The 18,766-nt window shown below is 40.6% G+C and overlaps 1 protein-coding gene across 5 annotated transcripts in view; it reads right to left on the bottom strand.

Annotated features, from left to right (window-relative positions):
* DISC1 (DISC1 scaffold protein) overlaps positions 1-18,766 on the bottom strand; it is a 214,112-nt gene that overhangs the window by 48,376 nt on the left and 146,970 nt on the right. For all 5 annotated transcript variants that reach the window (XR_010371946.1, XM_064445697.1, XM_064445698.1 and 2 more), the window contains exon 11: positions 4,129-4,189. Coding sequence is in view for 4 of the 5 variants with exons in the window: in XM_064445697.1 (XP_064301767.1) it covers positions 4,129-4,189 (61 nt within the window). In the remaining variant the exon portion in view is untranslated. The remainder of the gene's footprint in view (positions 1-4,128; positions 4,190-18,766) is intronic.

Raw genomic sequence — 18,766 nt, 5'->3', positions numbered from 1 at the left:
TACAGCCCCAGCAAAGCCTTCACGTGGAGCGGAAAGGAGTGAGATGGAGAAATACACTTTCTGTGGAAGAACAAGGGTCCCACAAGAAGATGCTCAGATGACTTTCAGTGAGCTAAATGTCTGGACAACTATAGTAAACGTCTCTCGTACAACCCCTCAAGTGACAAGCTGAAGTTATCTAAACGAAACGTCTTACACTTCAGATATTCATACAGGCAGATGTCTTCACTGAACACAGTTTCATTATCCTACCACTTTTACACATCTGTTTACTAGCAGAAGGTAAGTGACTTCCAAGGTCTACCATGGAAGCGATGGCAACGTTAGTTACACTCTCAGAGGAGCAGCTAGTGATTTACTGCATAAGCTCTAGCAGTGGCTTGAATTATATTGGTGACCGGAAAAGAGACAGCCTGCAGGATTATTAAACATGCTATTTATTTATTCTTTTCTCAAAGAATACTGTCCTCAACAACTGCTCAGAATACAAGCTGTATTTTAAAAGGAAAAAATGATGTCAAGTAATCTGTATACTTAGAATCACAGAATCATAGAACTATTAAGGTTGGAAAAGACCTCTGGGATCATCGAGTCCAACCGTCGACACAACACCCTCAAGCCTCCTGAACCATGCCCCTAAGCACCACATCCAAACATCTTTCAAATACCCCCAGGGATGGCGACTCCCCCACCTCTCTGGGCAGCCTGGGCCAATGCCTGACCACCCTTTCAGTGAAGACATTTTTCCTAATATCCAACCTAAACCTCCCCTGATGCAGCTTGAGGCCATTTCCTCTCGTCCTGTCATTAGTGACCTGGGAGAAGAGATCAACACTTTGTCAGTGCCTATTTTCCCTTTTTTTCCTGTAGGTGCAATACTATTAAGAGTACTGTTCTTTATAAAACAGATTAACATTCTATTAAGCTACTTGAGAACAGATGTATTTTGTAGGCTGCAGTCAAAAATACTGCATTTGTTTAAAAACAAAACAAACCAAGCCCCACCAAAACCCCACAAAAAAGCCACTCCAGTGAATGAAGTAGGTTCCCTCCTCCCAAAAGAAGAACAAAACAAAACAAGAAAGCCAAACCAACCAACCAACCCCCACCCACAAAACAAAACTCACCAACCACAGAGGAATATATTCCAAACTTTTCTTATGAAAATAAACAAGACAGAAAAGGAGAGGGGAAAGAAAAAAAATTAATTGATAAATTGATACTTTTTTAACCTCAATCTGCATTAATGCTGTTTTGGTCTGAGTTTTCTTCATTAATTTTCTTCTGTTACAAAAGTGATCAAGAATTACATTTTTAATAGTTCTACCTTATTTTGAAGCTATACCTTAAACTGAAGGGGTTTGAATCTAGGCTGTTTCTGTTTGAAACATTACCTAGCAAAATGATACATTTCATCTGGAGAAAAACTTTAGAAGCTTATTTGAATTCATGCTGCAGAGACTTGATCCTCTATTGGATTTGAAGGCATCCAAAAGCGCGCATCCATGAGCCAGATGCAAATTCTACCTCTGTCTACAATATAAACTTAAAACTTATTCTTTAAACTTTCCTTAGAGAGTCTTTCTTTAGGTTATGAATCATATAAAGGTGCAATCTGAGCATCTCTATGAAGACAAAAAAAAGAGAAACTGTCTCTCAAGTTACTCCTCTAAGGGTTGGGGGGGGGAGAAGCCTCTTGGGCTTACATTTTTAATTACTCTCTTTAATTGCTCAAGCTCAAGCAGGTGTAGTTAATTACTTAAGGTCTAAAGAACCTTTAAAAAACAAGTATCTATAATCACTTTATTAGCATAAATATAAAACATTTTAAAGATTTAGTATTTTAGAGACTTCTTTCTGGTAAAAACATTAGACATTTTCTCTTCCCACCAATATTAAAAGAAATTTGTAGCCCTTAGTTACTTGGTATAAACTATTTTTAGAATAATACCATTTGTACATATTGCAAAACTGTCACTGGTTCAAGACTGAACCTTCGCCATCTGGGGCTTGGCCAGCACCGCGGTGGGGTTTCGGGGTAGTTTTTTGTTGGGTTTATTCAGTGAGTTTTAGGGGGGTTTGTTGTTGTTGGGGTTTATGGTGGGTTTGTTTTAATTCTTAAGGGTAGGAAGGGAAACTTTAGAAGCTTGGCAGCACTACAAGTGTCTGTTAGACACAGCAGAGCTGATGGCAAGCTCTGAAGTGTGTGTTAAATGCACCAGTACAGCTGCAGCGATATACTTGGACTTCACGTGTTTGTGTCGTCAGCATCGGCTGGGAAGAACACTTACCTCAACAGCAAAACTTTGAAGCCTGTAGCCTGGCTACAATGGAGAACCTAGGCTGAAAGAGGCCCAGGTCTTTGTGGTACTGAGAAAGGCAACCCTTGCATACAAAAGCAACAAATTATATTACAACATTCAACGACTCTTAAATCTACTAAGGGGAAATAGTCAACTACTGCTCATTTAAAAAAATGCTTCCAAAATATAAAGCAGTAACAAAAAGACGGTTTAACTTTTAATCCCTCCCCTGAAATGATACTCCTCACAGAAGCAGGATGAATACCAGCGCTTCAGCATGGAGATTTCTCTCACAAATAGCAGGAAAAGGGAAGAAAAACATGCTGAGAGCTCATTAACAACACCTATCAAGTCACATAAAAACATGTTGCAATTTGAGATACCGATTCAGAAAAGTCCAGGTAGACAACCCAAGAATTATACAAAAAGGCATAAAAAAATCTTTATAACAAACCACAACTGCAAATTCTATCTGATAAATTCTTGGAAGGAGAAAATAAGTCTATAAAGATTCTCCAAGTATTTAACAGTTAAAGGGAAATTTACTTCTTCCTGGGAACCTGATATGTCAGTTAAATCCATACAGCCTAGAAGCATCAATACATGTTGTTATACCCTATATTTTTTAATAAGAAGTATGGTTTTCAAACAGACAACCCACAGAAACTTCTTAAGACTTGTCATACACTTATGGATTGGAGTATACTGAGTATAAATGCTATTGAAGGGGGAGATTAGGCAGGACGCAGACACGCAGCTTGATCTTCAAGGTCTGTTTCCATCATTTTTCACTCAGCTCTGAATTCATTTTAAATTTAAGAGTTACACAGGATAAATATCTCTATATTCAAAAGTATGAGTGGGTAAACCTAAAGATCTAGAACCCTCTCTATAACAATAATACAAAAAATAATTAGGACAACATGTTTAATTATACATGTTCAGTAATAGAAATGGAAGGGGTGCTCATTTGGTGGGTTAGCATTTTCTTAGCACATAAACTCCAATTACTGCCTGTGAAAGCTTTTTCCAGTATAAATATACGTGTGCAAAGCAAAGTCCACTATCATAAAAGATTCCATTACAACAGCACTGCAACATTTGCTAACCATATTTCACGAAGCAGCCTAAAACTTGAGGCATGATCTAGAGCCCCCTTCACACAGCAAGGGATTGAAATAGAAATGCTAGCGTTTGGGGTTTTCTTACAAAAAGGGCATAAAAATAAGTAACTTCTGCATTTGGATTCAGTTCTTAAAATATCTCCATTGTTGTCTTGGTTTCTATTTGCTTTCCACAATCCCCCCAAACGGCATTCTTTCAAAACCATTATATAGAGAGTCATTACTTATTAAAGATGCCCAGAGTTCTGGTAAGGGATCCCTTAGCTCTGCTCAGAGTTGAGTTTTGCATAGGAACAGAGAGGGGGGTTCTCAACCAGCTGTCACGTTGCCAATACTTCAGGGCTTCTGGGTGTTTGAGAGCTCACAGTGGTGGTCAGGGCACCTGCAGGCAGAGCTGGAGCAATGCACACCAGCGGCACACATGCTCCCTTTCCTCTGGCCATGCCACCACTGCCCCAGAGCACTCCTGCACGCTCCAGAACACAGCGATTCTGTCTTTTACCTGCATCCATTGGCAGGCCGGCGACAAAGCTGCTGAACAGAGGCCTTAACAATAACACTTATGGGGATCCCAACTTTATACTATTTTTGGTATTATTCTAATGGGAGTTCCAAAACATTCCCTAACGCTTTTATGCATGTCAATGGTGCATTAACAAGCATTTTTAAGCTTTCAAAGGCTTCCATGACACCATCCTTACCTATGTAGTTTGTCCTCCAGCATCTCCATGTACTTTTCAGCATTTTCTTTTACACTGGTCTCTGCAAAATAAAAGTCAAAGTTAGGTAACGGTATAACCATAGAGTTTTGTGTGTCTTTTTTAAACCAACTCATTTCTTACCCACAAATTTTACATATATCAGTTAGAAATGAGAATTCCATTAATCTTTTCCACATTGAAATTACAGCGTGGGTGTCTTCTCCCTTCTCTTCTTGAAGGTCTACTCTATCTGTAATATCTCCCGTAATTAATGAATTAACCTCTTGGTCGTGCCAGAAAAAGGTGAGACTGACAAAGGCACGCTTTGTAGAAGTTTCCTCTTAACAAAAAAAAGAACCAACCCAAAAAACCCAAAAAGAAGAACACCAAAACAAACAAAAAACTCCCACAAACAAAAAAAACCCTACACAACAACAACAAAAAAACCCACACACACAGGTAGGGCCTCTCCTTTACCTTCAGGAGAGGCAAGCAAGCCTAACTAATTCATCATTCCATGCACAAGAGCCCTGTAAAATGTTATGAATCTTGTGTCAAACAACTTCTGATAGAACCAAACCACTACAGAATGGAAAAAATTACTGCTGCAGATTGTTAGATTTGGGTTTTTGGAGGGGGAGAGAGTTTGGGGGCTTTTCTGTTTGTTTGTTTTTAAACTCGGGACCTAGATATTGCCTGCATATCAGTCCCTATAACTTCTTCACTCAGAAGGAACTCCAATATGCTACTTACTCACCATAACACACAATATCAAAGCCATTCTTTTGGAAGACACTTAGAACTCCATCGTGGGTACAAATGGTGAAAAATGGTAGATCCTCTCCAGGAAAATGGAGGCTTTTAGAGTATAATAATTTTCACATTATGATAACCTTTTTTCCCCTAACAGCTGCTTGTCAACTCCAAATCTAGTAGGACTGTAAATCAGTTGGTCACTTTAAAAACTCTTAATTCTCTGTACATCAATTAAATATGTTTTATATGAAGATGTGTTCTACAAAGCATCACTATTTTTATGGGCAAAGCTTGCTTCGTGGATCAGGTACCCGCTGAATTTACCCATCCACCTCCCCCTAATCTTCCCTACAATACAATGCCTCCAACCACAGCTTATACATATCAAGTGCTTCACATATTTGTTACTTTCCCCTTTTTTTTTTTTGTTTTGTTTTTTTTTCTTTATGAAGTAGAACGTCACACACTAAAGCCTAATGTGGAAACTGGGCGTTAGGCAATCGGCTGTGCTAAAGCTGTGTTACACACACACACACACACACACACACACACACACACACACACACACACACACACACACAGGAGTTCAGTAACTGAAACCTCCCAGCTAATACCATTAGCAGCAAGCATCAGGGTCAACGCAACATCGACTGCCTGCAGAAGGTGGTGTTCACCTGGTCACACAGCAGTCACATGTCACTGAAGCAGTCTGCATCCCAATAGCAAACACAGTACACATTTGCTTTTTGGGGTGGTTTTTTTTTTTGTTTATTTTACAAGAGAGTTTATCAGGGGAAAAAAAACCAAGAAAACCCCCCCCCCCAAAAAAACCACCAGAAAACCAAAACAGCGCGCACACAAAAAAACACCCCAAACAACAACAAAAAAGCAACCCACCACAATCCTAATACTCTAGAAAGCACCACAATTTTGCTCATGGCATCTTTAATCCAGGTTCATTGTCAGAACAGGTTCTGCAACACAGCATCTTGAACAAGCAGGATTCTGGAAGATTATACTGTAAATACACAGCTGCATTCGTTTATACATTCACAGACCCATCTCAATGTTAGGACAGCGCGGGTGAATGTTATGCAAAAGGTTACATAAGGATTTTTGCAATGGCGCTGGAGACTAAACACGATTCATTAGCATGTAGCAGTTTTATAACAACTACAGGGCTTAGAAGTTGTTCCCGGTTTCTTTACCATACTTTTATTCCTAACGTTTCCTGTGGAACTGCAGAGAGCCTGCAAGACTGCAAGTCTTCCTTTAATGAGACACTACAGCTTTATATAAACTACCACCACTTTTTCCAAACTCCCTATCCATCAATCCCTAATGCACTGACCTGAGGTTCAGCAGACGCTTTGATAGCAGGTAGCTTAAAGGTGTATGGCTGCCGTACTTCCCCTTCTCTGGCCATTGTCGTAATATCCTTCAACATGAGCTGTTACAACTCAAGGGCTTGTTCTTTCAGATAATGAAGTCAGCAGATATCATTAATTTTTGCAGAGGGATGAGACGAGGTGGAGAATCTGTTTCACACTCACTTTGTTTCTAACCGATATAGTGACTTCTTATGTTACATGAAAGATAAACCTTGCTTTCAATTTCTCCTGCTGTGCCTGTCACTTTTTAATTGGGTATGATCTGATAGAGTAATTCGCACTTTCACAGTTCAGTCCTGCCCCTACATGCAATTTTACAATGCCCTTGAAGCACACAGCTTAATATATCAGCATTATTCAATGACAAAAAGTAATGGACAAGAATACACCACTAGTCAAAAGTAGGTCAGTAAAAAGCTAACACTCATTTGGAAATCACCTCACATCACTAAACCCTACTCTCTCCTGCCAAATGTTTTAACTACGTTAAAAGAAATGCAAACTTCGCTGCTGAAAGAGAAAGCTCCCCAGACTAGCTTTTGTCTCCTTGCCACCTTCTGCATGTAACTGGAAGAACTGTGACCTGGAGATTTTGCTGGAAGGAAAACACTGCTTGAAAATCCGATGAAGGTTACTCACAAAAAACTGCAAGCAGCACTGCAACAAATACAGCAGTACTTTCAGCCCTTTAGATCATCCATTCGAAACAGAAGATAAGCAACAAATGAGCAGATTTTTTTGTTCTAGTTTAATGAATCTATTCACCGTCACTTCAAAGTAAAAAAATGCAAACAGGAAGCTGTGCGTGCCTTCAATCGAGCTAGGAAAGTACTAGGTGACAGAGGAAAAAAAGAGTAATAATAATTTATGAGATGCTTTTCTGCGTAAACATGCCAAATGGTTTATTTTTATGTTTAAGTGAATGGGATTGCTTTTTTCATCAGTTCTCTGGGGATTTACATGCTTAGCTCATACTGGCCGTGAGGGGAGTTATTAAAATAAAGTAGTATAAATACAGAAAATCAGACACCAGTATTTGCTTAGACTAAAAATAGACTTTTCTTGTGTAGCTTTAATTGAAGAAAAGTGATTCAGCATTTCTTTCTCTTATTTTATCATATATTTTTCTTCCTCCTTACAGCAGGAGGCAAAGTCCACTCCTGGAATCAGTCCTGGGCAGACAGAGCTGAAGGGCAGCGGTGAGCTCCTGTGGTGGCCTTTTAGCTGTTACAGAGCATAGATCTACCATTTTAGAAGCTGCATAAGTATCTCCCAATAATTAACCTCTATAGTGTTCTTTTAAAATAACTTCACATGTTGCTTCTCATCTGAAAGCAGCCCCACTGGGTAATGCTATTTTTATCACAAATATGATTTGAGCCTGCACGTGAAGGTCTATCATCATTTTTGTCCTTCAGTCTTGGTCCTCATAAATTGAGCTTACAAAGATGACCACATACGATTTGGATTCTATGATCAATATTTCAAAAAACTTTCTAAAACTGAGTATCTTGACTGGAGACACTTTGGACCCAATGTCCATATGGGAGCTCCGGATGTGGATGCTTAGCATCTCAGAAGAGTAAGTCTTTAAAACTAAAATAGGTGCTTCAAAAAATTGGTAGGCAATATCACAGCAGTTTTTAAGTGCTAACCTACAGGTCTGTAGTTCTCTACCAGACAAGTGATCCACACCTTGACTCCCAGAGATGCAAAGTCAAGTTTTTGTGCCCTCCATTCTAAAAGGCATTATTTCTTTTTCTGTTTTCTTTTTTGGGGCATGGGGTGGGGGTGGGTGGGTGGAGAGTGGGTGCGAATAGTGACACACATTTTTACACAAAAATAAAGGTTGGAACAGCTGCAATGGCTGCTAGCAGACCTAGACCCAGCATGAAGAACTGCCAGACATTACCTGCCTGTACGACAAACCTGAAGCCCACACAATTAGCCTCTCTGATCCACAAGCATTATGTTCCTTCTCAAATACTCTGTTAGTCAGACAGAGCAAAACTCCTACTGGCTTCAATGAGATTTTTGCCCAACTTAAGGATCTAGGATGAGATTTGGCTCTTAAGAACAACATGAAAATAGAAATAACTGCATGGACATGCACTGATCCACCTCGGGTAAACTCTGAGGGCAGAATTACGTGTGAACAAGGTTGACAGGTTGCTTGTCCTGTCACTATTCTGTATTTTAAATGTAGAAATGATTATTAACACTAAAATAAAAGTGAAAGCAGAACATGATTAGTTGAAAATATGGGGTCTTTTCTTTCATGGAAGATGTGCTGCATTAACGTGTACAGTTGGGGTCTGAAAAATGGAAGAATCGCTTTAATATATTTAAAGGTTAACTTGAAAAGCCAGTCAAACTTCAGAGACATCTCAGCTGCTCAACTACATGTCAAGATGATTTATCAAGCCCCAGTAACAAGATTTGGGATTACAGAACGGTAAGAAATTTTGCATCTTGCAGACAGACAAGGGAAAATCCCAAAGAACAAGCTCCGCATAAAGAACAACAGCCTCTCTCCAGTGCATTATTCCCAGGGAACTCAAGTAGAAAAAACAGAAAAGGCCAGGATTAGAGGGGAAAATAGGTGCCTTGATAAAGACGTGCAAGTACTCTAAAAAAGCTAACATTCTGGGCTACGTCAATCAACCAAATTTTGTGCTGGTTCACTGACTCTCTTCTAGTAATGAAGTAAACGCTAACATATGTAGTTATTACCTGTTTCTTCCAGCATTGTAGTTTGTTCTAAGAAATGTGCTAACCCTCTAAATATCACTGCAGAACAGCACAAAACTAGCCTGAGGAAATCACTGCCACCAGAGATGCGGTAGCCAAAATTTAGGAGGTGTCTAAATGGATTGGCTATTCCATGAATAGGAAGACTACGTAAAGGTGAACTGGAAAGACAAAAATTGGTACCAAACATCTATTAAATTAATGACTCACATTTAAAGACATAAGCCAATCTTACTTGAAGGACTTGAAGATACTGTTTACCTAACTGGAGATTATTCCATAACTCAACCACAAGGTTTCTTCCTCCTTCTGAAAAGAGCTGGCCTAGAGAACAGGATACTGTCCTGCCACACAAATGCGAAGCTGTGCTTTGCGGTGACCTCCCACCAGCGGGTAGCTCAAGCACAGCAGCTCTGCTGGGACCCCGTTGTGTGAATGCAGCAGGGCTGCACTATGCAGGGCTGCTAGACAGCCCCAATCCCTCTGCACGGCAGAGAGTCTGCAGCAACTGCTGCGTGATTTGGTAATGTTGATCTTATCAGATCCCTGTACTCTTGCGGGATGGGATTATATCGTCAAATGCCACTCCACTGCTTTCACAGCTCTCAGAGGGATGTAGCAGGTTGCATCTTGTCCATATGAAGTTTTCCCACCACCAGCTTCAGTCGCATCTCCAGCACTAGGTGATCAGCTGCTCTCATACCATAGGGCAACTCTTCTGATATATAGAAACAAACAAAGGTTCTAGCTTGAGCATCGCTGTCTTAAAATACTTTGCTCTCTCTTACATTTAAAATCTTATAGTATACTGCCACTTCATACCCTCGACCTCTGTAAAATATGGGAAGTAATAAAAATATATGAAGAGCAATGAAGAAATACAAAATTGGCACAACACAGGACAGCATAGCATTCTCCCACATGCTGCACCGTAACAGGAAAAGAAGAAAAGTACAGAGCACACAATTCATCTTCCTCAGGAAGCTCCCTTTGGGTTGGGATACAGAAGGTCTACTGTTAACTTTCTCTCAAACACGTGGGTACATCCAGAGCAGGAGGAAGCATACAGTCTAACCCCTAGACATTCTGGGAGTGGGTGGGCACTGCAATACCCAAGACAACCAGCTTCCTCTCTTTAGGAGACCCCAGAAAGACCATGTATCAGCTTATTTGGAGATATGGGAGTGTTTTACACATAGCAGAAGCAGGCAAAGAACATGCTCCATCTGCTTATCTCTGCTACAAGGCCCTCAACATATTTACAGCTGGCTTAATTCATAGGCTTTGGTGCAACACTGAATTTGAGCCTGTGATGAGTCAAGTGATGCCTTGCTTCTGATGTAAAAAATTACAGCTAAACATATAAAGCATACAGAAAACACTGATTTTAACAGAGAAGCCAGTCCTGCCCTCAAGTTAGATGTCAGGGTGGATATAAGGTATAGAAAATCTCAGCATGAACGGAAGTTTGACAAAGGAATAAAAAATCCCCAGAAAACTGGATCTTATAAAGAGAAATGACAGGAGGTGCCAGCAGCTCTGCCTATAACAACTTACAATTCTGTCTCTCTGGGCATGGCATGAAAGGTTTGCAGAGCAGAAAACGGGGGGGGGGGGGGGGGGGGAGCAGGAAACAACGACCCATCCTGTATAAAAAGGCACATTTGAAAAAACAGACATTCCCAGAATTTACCTCCTGAACCTTCTTCATTGTATGTGGGACTTTTCATCCAAAGAGACAGGTGACTCTGAATTCTGTGATGATTAAATTGTCTAAATTGAAGAGAATTACCATACTTCCACAGGGTTTCTAAGTTTTCGATTTCTGTAAAATCTGGCGAGCCCGACACACAGTGGTTCCTCCCGTGCTACATGTGGGAGACAGCAGGGGAAAGGTGGCAAATTACTTTCTAAATACTTTCAGTAAATAATCCACCTTTAAAAAAAATGAGCTGAAATTTTATGGGTTGTTTTATTACGCAGTATCAGAGCAAGCGTACCACTTCTAAATTAAAGGTGCCGTGAGTGAAATGCTGGGCCAGCAGTGACCAGAGCACTGAAGTTTCAGGACAACAGACCTGCCTTGATACTTTTAAGAGTCTATATAAAGTGCAGGGAGAGTTAAAAAGTGGTCAGTGCAAGACCACCCACCTGTCCAGCCACAGGTATGGGAGCAGCCTTCAGGCCTTCCAACTTAAAGTTCTCTCCTGCGCGTAGCCCCTCTGCAGGCGCAGACCCCCCCCTCGCAGGTTTGGTTACTTTTCCAGATGGCTCAAAAGCTACAAATGTTCGGGGTGCACCAAATGGAGCTTTAAACTGGTTGCAGACCTGGAGAAAACGATTCCTGCTTCTTCACGCACTTGGTACTGGATGGCAACATTCTCACCGCAGGGAAACCTGCACTCAAACCCCAACTATCCCTCCGCTGTACACTGCTGGCACAAGACAACTTCCCCCAGAAAGGTTTTCTTCATTATAGACAGGTTTTGTTTTGTTTTATTTTATTTAAAAAGACCTAAGATGTGGCATTGTGCACAATTTTTAGCTCCAGAGTGACAGCATAGCCCCACTTCTGGAAGGATGCTGAAGATCCGTACTGGGAACATCCTCATGGGAACGAAGGCTCCTGAATTCTCCTACAGGCAAGGCCGGAGCTGAGTTTTACTCTCCCACCCCATCACATAGATAGGACCTTCCTGCTTTGCTACCTTCTCCCCAGCCACCCAAGTCACCGTTTACTTTGAACATTGCACAATAATTTATCAATGTACCTTAGCACTGACAGTATCATATGCTTTCCAAAAGGCATGAGGAAAGTTACCTTTCACTTTCCATCCCTATTTCCCTTCCATTCTTCACTGAGCAATTGGGGAGGAATGATAGGGAAGGCAGAGGGAGAGCAAGCAATCTGTTCACATTTTTTTCACGTTTTCTCTTACCTGGTTTTGGTCTCTGCCTGTTCGCAAACTATTACTTCAATCCTCTGCTGACCATCTGTTCAGACCCCCCCCAAACCAAACATTTTCTTTTTTTCCTCATTTCTCCTTGCAAAGCAGAGGCTGAACATCAAGGAGAGCCATGTGTCCAGCTTGCCCTCTGTGGACTGTCAGCAGGCACAAGAGATCATCTGGAAACCATTACACAAGCTAACAAGGCAACCAGACTCGACATGTGCATAGGCACCAAAAGAGTTCAAACTTGTTACTCAAATTGCCGCAAGTTTTTCCTGGAAGATTTATTTTAACACTGTTAGATAAAACAAAAAGACCCAGAATGAGCCATTTATATAGCTATCCAAGACTAACAGCAGAGAACAATTAGGCTTTATGCAGGGGCTAAGCTCCATGACAATAACTGACAACACCTAATGCCTATATTATGAAAAGGAGGAACAGTTCAAGCTGCTTTTGTCTGTGAAATCATGATTCAACTTTTGCCTTAACATGATACCTTATGGCTAATAGGAATGATCCATCGACCATCGGGGTAACATCGTAGCCATTCAGCGACATCAAGGCTTCTAAAATATACAGTAGCTGGTTTAAGTTCTCCCACAGCGGCTGTTCTACTGAACTTTCAAGTATTCAGTATTACACCTAATGTTTTAGTCCCTGAATTGCAACCAAAAATTTTTATTAAATGAATAACCCTCTTTGGCTTTTTAATTTAAGGTCACAAAGGAAAGATGGTCAAAAATTTCTTTGAATCACTCTAACCCCTCCAGAAATTTTTTTCCAAAAGGACTCTGCAAAATGTCGTGCTAGTCTTAATATCACTAATTATCTTTTCTCCAGCTCTACATGTTGGCTAGTCAGGCTATACGAATTAAGCACGAACCCAGGCACCTACAGACAGACAGCCCTCAGCCAGAGGATAAAATATATTTTGTACTTCCACAAATACAATGATTTAATACAGAAGATGTATGTGCTCAAAACTCCTTTATGGAACAAAAACACAGCACTGAAGCACAGTCCTGTCCCCCTGTCATCCCGCCCCCCCCCCCCCAAAACAAAAAAGGGAATTTGCTCCCAAATGCTGCCATAGAATTTGCCTACTAAAAGAGATGAAAGGGAGAGCTGAGTACAAGCATAAGAGCTTTGAAAAGGAACAAAAAAGAAAAAAAAAAGTGTTAAAAAAGGCCAATGTTACCACTGACAAAGGAAAATGACAAACACTTATCATCACTCCAGTAGAACAAATGGCTGTTAAGACATCAGTCCTTCTGATTATTTTAGAGAAAGCAAAGTGGAGCTCTAAGGTATATACTGAAGGTTAGAAGTAATATAAACTGCAATAGCACCAAGAAAGAGAAATATTCAGCATTGCAAGCTATTTTTTAACAACCTTGAAATTACATCAAATAAAGCAGTGACTTCCTGTACCAGCACTTCCAAACGATAACTGCAAATAGCAGTAACTTGCTTTTTTGCACTGCTGTTCTCTCCAAGGGTCTGGAACAGGTCTTCCAACAACAGAGAAGCTGCACTTTCTTTTTTGAAAAATAGCTGACAATGAGCAGCAACACAGAGAAGCAAAGTGGCCCACACAGTCTGATACGCTGTGGTTTTCAGAAACCCTTTGTAAACTACTTGGCCGCTGTTGGCTATACCAGGCATCTTTTCTGCAATGCAATTACAGGGCTTCTAAACAAGAGAAAATGTGAAGCTGCCCAGCAGAGAGGCTGAGCAGAGCCTGTTCTGTACCCATTCCAGGCACAAGGAGTAAAGCAGACAGCCTTAATATACTACTTTCCTTAATAATCTTTGCCGCCTCCTCCTCCTCCTGGCATTACGCAACCTGCACACAACCACTTACGAGTTTCATTAAACCCATCAGTAATATTTGGCTATACTTGCCATATCGATGTAAGCATGATGCTTTTGACCACGAACATGCAGTGATGCCTTAAAAACCTCTCTGCGACTAACATACAAAGCCAGAGCAGAGATTTACAAAATGTAACTGGGAAAATTACAGCAGCTGAGCACAACCGATGTAGCTACAAGAATGTCTGTGCACTAAGTGCTCATACTAATCCTGAGCCCCCAAAAGGGCAGAGTCTCAGACACAAGTGCACACTGTTGAGTGGGCAGATGCTTTTCTGAACAGCTTTCAAAACAGGATCATTAATTGGCTGACTTAAAAATATTGCTTACACTATAAAATCTTTGTTAGCTTTCTTATTAACTTTCTAGTGCAAAACTGTACTACACTGGAGCTCTTGAAAGCAACAGCTTTAAAATCTCTAAGTTAAGGTCGTCCCAACGAAGGCATAAGATTTTCCATAAGATGATAAAGTACATTTTATGAGTTGTGCACACCACTTTCAACTGCACAACAAACAAGGAAGTCCACTGATGTTCCAGTGGAAGACAAAACCTACTACGCTGCAGATTACCATGTAATTTTCTACCTATGCTACTCTGTATTTCATATCTTTCTTTCCTTGATACCCTCTTCTGTCAGCAACGCCAGACATAAATCTGCACCTTCCCCTTATCTGGACAAACTATAAAATATTTGAGCTCCCTGTAACCTTTTTTCGGCAAAAAAAGACTTAACTCATACTTTGGCTGGAGAGGCGATGAAAAAAGCAGCCTTATTACTAGTTCAAAATCTCTTTCTAGATTGAAGCAGACAGTTTCAACACCAATAAAAAAATCTTTTATTTGCATTAAACCCTAAGACCTCTGAGTAATGTCCACAAAAGAAGGGAATTAAAGACCTTGCCCTTTGCGTGGAGTCTCAGCACTGCTATATTGTAAGTAGGATGACTGGATTCATTCTTCAAAGCAGCACAATGCTTTAATGCAGTCGCTTTTTTTTTTCCCCTCACTGAAAATAACCATTTCTAGTGGAGCTGACACTTCCTCTTGACTTCTGACTATGATTTTCTTTTTTGTACATTTTGTCTGCCATGTTACCCAAGCTGTCTCCCTCCCTCTCTCCTAAGCCTACATTGTTTGTGTCTCATTTTCTCCTCCATTCCTCTTTTTTCTTTCCACTCCTCTGCCTTTCAAATTCCTCTTTTTCAGTTCTTGTCAGATTTGCTCTTTCACTTAAGCCGTAAATCATTCATTACCACAGGGAATTTGACTTCTGGTTTTGCTCTCCGTACAAAACTTGCAGTGCTTAAGTTACTGCCAGAAAAGAAGACTTTTAGCACAACCTCATAAGAAGTCCCAAGTTGGTAGTTTGTGGATGCTTTACTGGTCATTCTGGTGATGTTGAAATAACTTCCTAATGGCTGATGTCGACCCTTTCTATAGTCTTACTACTTTCTACCATCTAGTTAATTTAACATTTTCCAATACCAAATGTTCTTTAAGTATGAATTCACATGCTTAGCTGGTCTAATCTTCATGACACAAATAATTTTTTGAGTGGCACCTGGAAAGTTTTAGTTTTGTAAGTTTTGAAGACATGAGCTAGAAGTCCAGCTCTGGTAAGTTAAGGTCCAAATCTTCAGGAGATCCCAAAACCTGTAGCAAGAGCACCAGCAGTACTAGGAGGCTGCTCCAAAAACTTACAGACTTAGGATTTAATGCCTCCTCTCTCAACCTTCTCTTCTCACTAAGGTACAAGAGCAGCAATAACTCTTACTTCTTCTGGCCACTCGCAGGAGAAACTAATCAGCTCTTCAGACAACATGTCCCTGTTTCTTAGCACTCCCTTCACGGAAAAGGTGACCAGGCAGATGGGACTGTCTGCAAGCTACCAGCTGGACCGCACCAAATTTGGACTGTGATGTCTAGGGAATTAAATTTTCCACCAGTCCCACAGCATAAACATAGAGACGATGACTTGGGTTTCCTGCTCAGGTGTCTGGTCTAATTATTGGGCAGTTAACAGTATAAGAGAGACAGTCTGCCCAGGAATGGACTGGAGTAGTGCCAGAAAGGGAAATGGATGGAGTCAAATAGGGGGAAAAAAAAAAAGTCATAATGAAGAGCATCTTGGATAGTGCTGCTGGAAGAACTGAGCCCAAGGGGAACTCTGTTGGTCTGAGCTGGTTTGCACCTGATGACCACATTACAGCCCACCTTCTGGGGCACTCTGTTCAAGTCTGAGTAGAGCCAAGTGCTACGGAGCACCAGATTGGATAGTATTTGTGCATTCGAGCTGCTGCCTCTTTGCTTGGCTGACTCACACGTCAGTTGAATCGTTCGAGTGGTTTGCCCATCTTTCCCCCCGCTCCAAACTGCATTTTAAAGGTTGGGCCAAAATGCCCACAATCTAACAGAAGTGGACTTGTACCAGCCTATATGTTTATGCAAAGTTGAGGAGCGTGCAGCGGTTTTCTGACCTTTAAGGTGTCCCACAGGTTTTGCTGTTCACACCAGGTCAAGTTGTAGGAATGAGAAATGCTCACACAGCAATGCTTCCAGTGTTGGATTGCATTTTTCAAAGTGCTGCTTGTGCATTTTAGCCGTGAAACTTCCAGTGATATCAGTGGGAGTCACACAGCTAAATCCCCAAGCAACACTTTTGGAAGATGACTTATATTTAAAGGAGGATTAGAAGAAAATACTTCTTACACCATTTTCCATGTAACATTATCCGTCTTAAATTCGGAGAAATGTGGAATCATTTGGGGGAAATACGTGATTCACTGGGTATCAATTTTCCATCCAATTAGGTTGGGCAGCTATGCTGAGTGTTTAACACGTACCCATGCTTCCCCCTCCCTTTCCACAGAGTGTATATATTAAACACAAGTTAAGACTTCTGGGTTTTCAACTTTGTTGATTTTACATTCCTTTTGGGATTTAAAGTACGATGTTTTTTAATTATTTTTCCTCTACTCATCCACAGTATTGAATGACAGTAATAATGAGCTCAGAATCATTGTACAAATCCCAGTAGGAACCATTCATAGTTTGCTAATAGGACATTATATTTGCATTACCAAGTTCAGTTCAAAGCACGTTGTGTAAATTAGCTCTGAGGGTTACCACCACAAATCTAAAACGAGAACATCAGGTCAATTAGCACAGCTCTAAAGCACATTAGTTTGGGTGAAAACATAAGGGGTACGATTAAAATTCTTGGAAATCCTCTCCCTTCTTGGGCTAAGTGCCTCTCCAAAGAAGTCTGGTTTTGCTTCTGGGAGAAACCAGTATGCCTCAGTTCACAGCAGTGTGGTCTGATGCCAGTGACCCTAATGCCTGATAATACTGGCCTATTCAAAAGAGGGGGAAAAATTAACTTGCAGGAGATGTGGAAATCCTCAGAAGCCCACAGAGACACTTTCTTCCCTATGCAAATTAAAAGAACAGGTGAGTATGAGGAAGGCTTGGAGGATCTGGGAATTTAACATAGCATATCTTGCTTACATGAAAAGGCAACTAACACAGAAAAGCTATTTAGTTTCTACCACAGCAATAAATCTAACACAAGCAAGCCCACAGTCACAGACCAAAACGTCGCAGTTTAGTAACAATGAGAGGAGGCCCACAACAAATTAAGACAGGGAGCTCCCAGTAACAAGTACTGTAGGACTACCTTTTGGGCAAACAGCATATGTGTACATATACACACACTCACTATAGATACATATACACACACACACACAATTATGGAAGTAGCTAATGAACTTCATGAACTTCAGAGACCACATACACCATCCTTGGATCAAACTGCTGGAACAGAAGCATATAGACACAAGAGGGGAAGGGGTATCCTAATGAAGTTCTGCCTCAGGACTACAACTCGATTAAGCCAGAGGGTGTCAGATAAAAATAAAAGAAAGGGCCAAAGCATATTATTTTGGTCAAGTCAGTTGATTGGCCTAAACCCTCTAGCCAATTCAGGTCAGTCTTATCAAGCCATCAAGTCAGCACAGTACATGGGCTGTACCTCTGCACAGCCAAAGACTATCTTCATATTCATTTATTGGATCGTTTTGCAGTTAGCTTCTGAAATTTTAGAGAAACAACTGCATTATAAAGCTGCTTATTCTGTAAATGCTAATCCATAACGCATCATTAATCTCTGCAGAAACATACTTGAAATAACAGCTCAGTGACTTCAAAAATTAGGTAATTTTAAACCAAATCATGGGATTTCAGATTACACAAAAGAAATCACTCAATGGACAGGTTTCATAGTCAACTGTATAAAAATGTTCATTCCTCATACACTAAGATGGATGTAGCTGTGACACAGAAGAGGATTTAATCATTAATATTTATAATTACCTTCTTCGTACCACGTACACACCTGTTTGGCAACTACCTAATGGATCTATGGGGCAAACTCACCACAGCTTCTGACAAGCCCTGGAAGAAATGACCGTGGTATATGCAGAACCAGCTAGAAAGGTATATTTAAAAAAAAAAAAAAAAAGGAGTACTGGAAAATTAATGTAGATGTCTGAGTCAAGTACCTCTGCAAAATGCTTCCAGGTCCATGACCATGACCACCCAAATAGCTGTAACCTTGTGGTGGATGAAGTGGTGAGAATGAAAGGATTTGCCTGTACGAGACACTAGGCATGCTTTTTGGGAGGAAACAGCACAGAAATACATAACAGATTCCACCCTACCTGCAATGCAAACTGATGTGTGAAACAGAAAATAGGCTTTTAGTGAATTATAAATAGCTGGCAAGGACTTATGAACACTCAGCTGGGCGAAAAATGCTTTATATAGAAGACAGTAACACATGAGAGATCAGAAACCATATGTAAATTGAAAGAAATGAATATATTGTCAGAATACAAACAAACAAAAGGT

This window comes from Phalacrocorax carbo, chromosome 3 (assembly GCF_963921805.1).
Source record: "Phalacrocorax carbo chromosome 3, bPhaCar2.1, whole genome shotgun sequence".
NCBI classification, from domain to species: Eukaryota; Metazoa; Chordata; class Aves; order Suliformes; family Phalacrocoracidae; genus Phalacrocorax; species Phalacrocorax carbo.
This window is presented reverse-complemented; position numbering and strand designations above follow the sequence as displayed.